General features: G+C 53.4%; 1 protein-coding gene across 1 annotated transcript; it reads right to left on the bottom strand.

The window, feature by feature from the left end:
* Positions 1-952: 952 nt before the first annotated feature.
* CCIN (calicin) lies at positions 953-2,897 on the bottom strand. The gene has a single exon (XM_065879447.1). The coding sequence runs from the start codon at positions 2,808-2,810 to the stop codon at positions 1,044-1,046; it is 1,767 nt and encodes a 588-aa protein (XP_065735519.1). The 5' UTR covers positions 2,811-2,897; the 3' UTR covers positions 953-1,043.
* Positions 2,898-6,421: the final 3,524 nt, after the last annotated feature.

The raw sequence follows: 6,421 nt of genomic DNA, 5'->3' as shown, positions 1-6,421 counted from the left end.
TGTCCTAGGCACTTTGCACATCACATCACCCTGTTAGGTAGGCGCTCTTATTGTCCCCCTTTTACAGATAAGGGAACTAAGGCACAGAGATGTCAATAGCTTTCCCAGGATTACCCAGTAAGTGATGGAACTGGTATTTGAACCAGACCATCTGTCCCCAGTGTCCAGACCCCTAACTGCTACACCATCCTGTCTCTCATCCCATCACCTTATTGCCAATCTTCTCTCCAACAGAGATGCAGATTCCTTTTTCTCTCCCATTACTCACCTCTCTTCCACCCCCAGCTCCTCAGAACTTGTATTCCTGGAGAAAGTTCCCAATGAACCTTGTTTACTGGAAACAATTGTAAGTAAACCCCCAACTTTCCCACAAATGAGACACAAACACACCATAGCTGCGTGGCCAAACACAACAGCCAAGTAACCCTGCCTCCCCTCCCATCCCAACCCCACTCCCTTTGCCCGCATCCCTGAGCCTGTCTCACACTGCCTTCCCTCTCCCCAGTCCGGGAGGCTCCTCTCCCAGACCTGAGATTGGCCCTCCCCTGCCTTCCTAGGCAGACTCAAGGGAAATGAGTGTTGGAGGAGTCTGAGGCTTCACAACTCTAAGTAAATGCTTTAACTGTCAGTCTAGCAGATGCCCGCAAGGTGACTACAGGGGTATAGAATAGGGGGCCTTCCAGACATCACCTTGGCCAGTGCCTGGGAGATGCCTCAATCTCACCCACCAGGGATTCCCTTCCAGTCTCTGCTTGGATCTCTCCAGTGGCGGGGTAGCCCTGAATTTCCACCTACTGGGAGCCACTACCCAGGAGATGCCTTGATCCCACACATCAGGGAGTCTTCCAGCCTCAGCTTGGATCCCTCCAGTGACAGAGTGGCCGTGAATTTCCCCCCACTGGGGGTAGCTGTAGCCCAGCATCTCCACCTTTAGGGCCAAACAAAGACTAAGAAGGAACCAACAGGCCATCTTCTTCTCTTTCTCTCTCTCATTAAATTGTGAATAATAATGCATTTACTTATTCTCCCACTTAAAAAGCCATTTAAATCCTTTGAAGAATCTTGCAAGGTAGCTTGGCTAGACAGCAGGCAGGACAGTCCAGGGCCTCTGGTGGGGGGGCCAGGGTCTTCCACTCACCTGCGTTTTGGTCCAGCATGTAGGCGTTTGGACTGATGGTGTAGTCCTTTGTCTGGACATCACTGGCTGTGGTGACACCTCCACATACAAACACCCTGTTGTCTCCAATGGAGCATATAGCATGGGACACATCCAAGGGGCAGTTGTTGGGCAAGAGAGGCACTAAGGTAGTTGTCTTGTTGGCCTTTATCTTCTGCAGGTTGATTTCCACACTCTGCCGGTGGCTGTACACGCAGAGGATGTCGTCCTGATGAAAAGAGAGCAGGGGCCGGTGGTTGAACTCAATGGGGAAGGTGATACACTGGACCACGTCCCCAGTGTTGGTGTCAAAGCAGTCCACCACCCCGACCCGGGAGATGCAGCCCTTAACCAAGCACCGCCCAGTGACAATGTACAGGTTCCGGTCACCCTTGGTGATCACGGCTGTGCCGTCCATAGGGATGCTCATCTTCCCTGCCAGGTACCAGGCCTCCTTGCGCTCATCATAGCGATAGATGTTAGAGATATACCTCCTTGGGGCAATGCTCCCACCCACTGAGTACACTGTCCCCCCACAGGTCACCATGGTGTGGAAGACAAGCCCAATTGGCAGGTCGGGCAACTTGGTCCAGGAGTTGTCATCCATGTCATACCGCCAAGCCGTCTTCAGCCCTGAAATCTGCTCAGTGGTACCACCAGAGATGTAGATGTAGCGACCAGCAGAGGTGGCACTAAGTGCTGCTGCCCGATAGGGCATCTCTGAGAGCTTCAACCACAGGTTCTCCTGAATGATATAAGCAAACACTCCATCGTTGAACTTGCCGTGGGCCTTTTGGCCACCTAGGATGACCACCGAATCAAGCAGGGCCCCTTTCCGCTGGTAGCTCAGCAGGCTGGTTGGCCTCTCCTGCCTGCGGTCCACAAGGACACTCTCAATCAGGGTTGCATGGGCTGAGCTGTTCTCCATGCCCATCAGCTTGTTGCTGGCATACATCAGCGTCTTGTTGGAGACAGCATTAAGATTGATGTAATTGAAGAACTTCTTGAAATACTTCTCCCGCTCATCCTTCCGGAAGTACACCCAATTGATGAGCGCATTGAGAGCCTGGTCCTCGTTGAGCACATGCAAGTTTTCATCTCGGAGCAGGCGGCTGAAGATGACAGGTGGACAGCGCATGAAGTGCATGGAGGCCTCAGGACTGGCCCAGTAGTGAAAGTTGTCGCGAATGCCAGAGTAGGCCAAGTCTGATATCTCTTTGAGCTCAAAAAACTCAGCCAAGAAGAGGTAGCGCAAGCAGTTGGCACGGCGGATGGACTTAATCAGGAAGTCACTGCAGTGAATTCGAAGGCGTGGTGTGTTGAAATACTGGGCCCCACGAAGCAGCTCCTCCACATTCTTCTCTGAGATTACCACCTTTCCGCTGTAGAAGTAGTCCAGGAGCTGGTCCACCGTGGTCGGACTCAGGTAGTTGGGGTCAATGGTGATAAAGAGCTCATCAGTGGTCTTCATGTCGTGGTTGGAGATGAGACTCTTCACCAGCGGAGAGACTGCGGCCAGCACATTGCGATGTGCAAAGAAGACATGGTGGTCCACGGTCAGGGCCATGTCCCAGTACTCTTTGCGTTTTCTCTGTTTGTTCAGGTTCTGAAGCACGAAGCTGTTGTAGTTCTTCTCGGTGAACTCCAATTTCATGGTGCTTCTTGCTGGCTGAGGCAGGAGATCAGCAGCAGGTCCTGGAGAACAGACTTTCTCAGGCCTTTGGGATTCAGACTGATGGTGGTTTGCAGAGCAGTTGATCAGGGAGGAGCGGGGGTGGGAGAAAGGATGATGTCACAGAGTGGATGAGGTTATCACAATGCAGGGCCCCCAGAGGTCTTTCTCAGAGGCACAGGGCTTTTCTCCCCTCTGATGGCCCTGAGCTGCCATGGCCAGATGCCCTGCTAGGGCCTAGTGTCAGGGCCTAGAACTCAGGAGGAAACTCAGAGATGGGTCACAACTCCCACCTGGGACCTTCAACCTCAGTTCAGGGCTGCTTCCGGAATGTCAGAGCCAGTTTGGGCAGGGGTGGTGTGGAGAGGGTTAGGAAGGCCGGGGGTGGGGGGAAGGAAAGGGATTATTAGATCATCTAGAAGAATGTACATTGTACAGGAGGGAAACTGAGGCCCAGAGAAGAGAAGGGACTTGCCCAAGATCACATAGCCAGTTGGAAGCAGAGCAGGGCCTGGAACCCAGGCCTTCTGTAATATAGGAGTTTTCCCTCCCTTCCAGGATGCTTGTAACTACTCAGCTTTCCTCTGTCTCTGATTCTCAAGCCCCAAGGCACATTCCTCTGCCAAGGCTCCTGGATATCAGAGAAGAAAAGCTCTGTCCTTTGGCTTCTGACCTTTGTGGTTACAGATACCATTCTTTATAAAATAGAGGGAGAGGCAGAGGCCACTCTCAGGAGCAGGGACACAGGAGTAAGCTGTGTACTGGGGGGACCTTCAAAGCTCTGATTATTTCAGTTCCACCGAAAACTGAGACATTCTCTCCACATTTCCAAGTCTCTAGCTTGTAAAATATTGGGGGTTGTGATGGGTCTGCTCTCTCCATCAAGTGTGGACTTCTCTCTAAACCTCAGTTTCCTCCTCTGTGAGATGGGAATAATAATAGTACCTGCTTCAAAGACTAATAAGAGGGCTTCCCTGGTGGCGCAGTGGTTGAGGGTCCGTCTGCCAGTGCAGGGTACACGGGTTCGAGCCCTGGTCCGGGAGGATCCCACATGCCGCGGAGCAACGAAGCCCGTGCGCCACAACTACTGAGCCTGTGCACCCTAGATCCCGTGCTGCGCAACAAGAGAAGCCACCGCAATAAGAAGCCCGCGCACCGCAACAAAAAGTAGCTCCCCCGCTCACCACAACTAGAGAAAGCCCGCGCACAGCAACGAAGACCCAACGCAGCCAAAAATAAATAAGTTAATTAATTTTTAAAAAAAGATGAATACGAGTTTCCAAGAGAAAAGGACTAGAAGTGTTAAGCACAGTGTTTGCCTCGTAACAAACCTTCAAAAGTTGCTAGCCGCCATTACTTTAATATTACACCAGTTCGCCAAGCTCCGGCGTCCCTGGCTGGCTGCTCCCTTCGAAAACCCTTGTGGTGGTTCTCAGTTTGCGGTGGCTGGGAAGTCTGCAATCCCCATCCCCTCCGGCCGGGCTCCATGCGCTCCCTCGGCCACGCGGTGGCGCTAGAGGGTCATCTCCCGCCTGGGAGCGGCGCACCGCCCCCCATCCCCTCCTCCCTGTAGCCGGGCCTCCTACGATCAACACAAAACACAAGTGTGCCCATTTTCCAGAAGCGGGCATTGAGCCCCAGACTGCGGACGCAGGGCCGGGCGGCCAGAGAGGAGCCATCCAGACCGGGCGTCCCCCTCGGCGCCCCGCGGGGTGGGGTGCTCGCGGGCTCGGCCAGCTCTCACGTCCACTGCACTCCCCGCCTCCGAGCGGGCGTGGGTCCCTCGGGGTTCCCGAGGCGCGGCTGTACCCAGGAGGGGATAAGGACCAGTCGGAGCCTCCCACGGAGGAGGGCCGGCTCCTGCGGGCCCCACCCGGACCAGCCTTTGGGGGCTCCCAGGAAGGGGCTCAACACGCAGACCCTGGCGGCCTTGGCGTGGTCGTGCAGAGAGGACCTGGCCTCGGGCCGCGTCCTTGATCTCCTCCAACCTGGGCCCTGAGCCCCAGTCCTGACCCTCAGGCCGTCCTTAGCGTCCCTGCTAGGAAAACCGTCATTGCAGCCTGGGGAATGTGAGCCTGCCAGGTCTTTCCCTCCCTGGTGTAGTCAAGTTCTCGTTATCATTCACTGTCTCCCCCTCATCCTTTCATTCCAGACCTGGCTTTTTCTTAATTTGAAAATTATTTTAAAGTACCTACCTTTTAATGCTGAATTTGTTCACCTTGATGTCTTCAGGGGTAGAGGCACTCAGTCTCTGGAGATATGTGTCTGCACAGGACTAAGACTTTCTGTTTTCCCCAAAGGAACAAACCTTGGCTTTCAGCCCCTCCACAGACTAGCTGTGTGGCTGAGGTGAGTCCCACCTGGTCCGTTCTCTCCCTGTGAGGATAATTGAGCTCTAATTGCTTCTCCAGCTCTGATCTCTGGAGAGGGGCGGCGAGAGGAGGATGAGGTCTCTTGGTGCTGCTGTCAGACACTTGTCACTCCCACTGGCTTCCAGGCCTGCCCACCCAGGGTCAGGCCCTGGTGCTTCACCACTCCTTTGCCCGCACACCCACTTTGGTGGAGGAGGTGGCCATGCCCCTCTGTTTTTGTTTCAGGTCCCAGAACACCGTGGAGGGAAGGTCTTTCATCAGATGCTTCCTTCCAGTTAAGAAAGTTGGGCTTATGGGCTGTCATGGAGACCTGAGAGCATCCAGTAGACTTAACTCCATGTGCCAGACCTTGTACAGATGGACAAATTGGGGCCCAGAAGGGGGAAGGGGCTCGTCCAACTCAGTTCACAGAGCTAGGGCTGGGAGCCGGGGTTCCCAGCGCCTTCCTCTGCCCTCTGGCTGCAAAGGAGAGCCGGCAATCTGGCTTGTCTTCTCCTGTTGAACTTGTGGGAGTTGCCATCTTTAAGAAATCCATTAAAGAAGTTAGATTTGTGCCCACCCGCTCAGCCAGCTTTGTTGTCTGGCTTGTCTTCTCCTGTTGAACTTGTGGGAGTTGCCATCTTTAAGAAATCCATTAAAGAAGTTAGATTTGTGCCCACCCGCTCAGCCAGCTTTGTTGTCTGGCTTGTCTTCAGCCTGGTAAATCTCCCCTGGTCAGCTTGTTCCTTACTCCAGCCTAAAGAGGCTGGCAGCCTGCCAGTGTCCACCACCTCATTATGTATGTGTGTATTGGGTAGAGTGTGTCCCTAGGAGCCCCAGGAAATTCAATGACTGGTCATTGAGTTTGTGTTGTTCGTGGTAGCTGCCCAGGTGTGGCCAGAATAAGACCTCATCTCAAGGCCCTCAGCTGGGTCTCTTTACTCCATCCATCCTCAGCTTCCTGCCCAGCTCAGCATTTTCTGTTCACAGAAACTCCCTAAGGGAGGGGACTCTAATATTCTAATCTTCTGGGGACCATCAGCTGATATATCAACTTGTTGGGAAGCCCTGAAGAAAATGAAGGGTATGTTTTAAAGATACAGATTTGGCCTGGAACTAGAAAGGTCAAGAAGAGTCTTTCCGTATTTCCACCTGTTTTATACCTCTGACAACTGGCTTTCTCACTTCTATATATTTCCAACTCATAACAGGGCTTGCATATAGCTTTGGCTTGCCGTGGCC

Source organism: Phocoena phocoena, chromosome 6 (assembly GCF_963924675.1).
Source record: "Phocoena phocoena chromosome 6, mPhoPho1.1, whole genome shotgun sequence".
Lineage (NCBI taxonomy): Eukaryota > Metazoa > Chordata > Mammalia > Artiodactyla > Phocoenidae > Phocoena > Phocoena phocoena.
The sequence above is the reverse complement of the archived record's forward strand: the minus strand, read 5'-3'. Positions and strand labels throughout refer to the sequence as shown.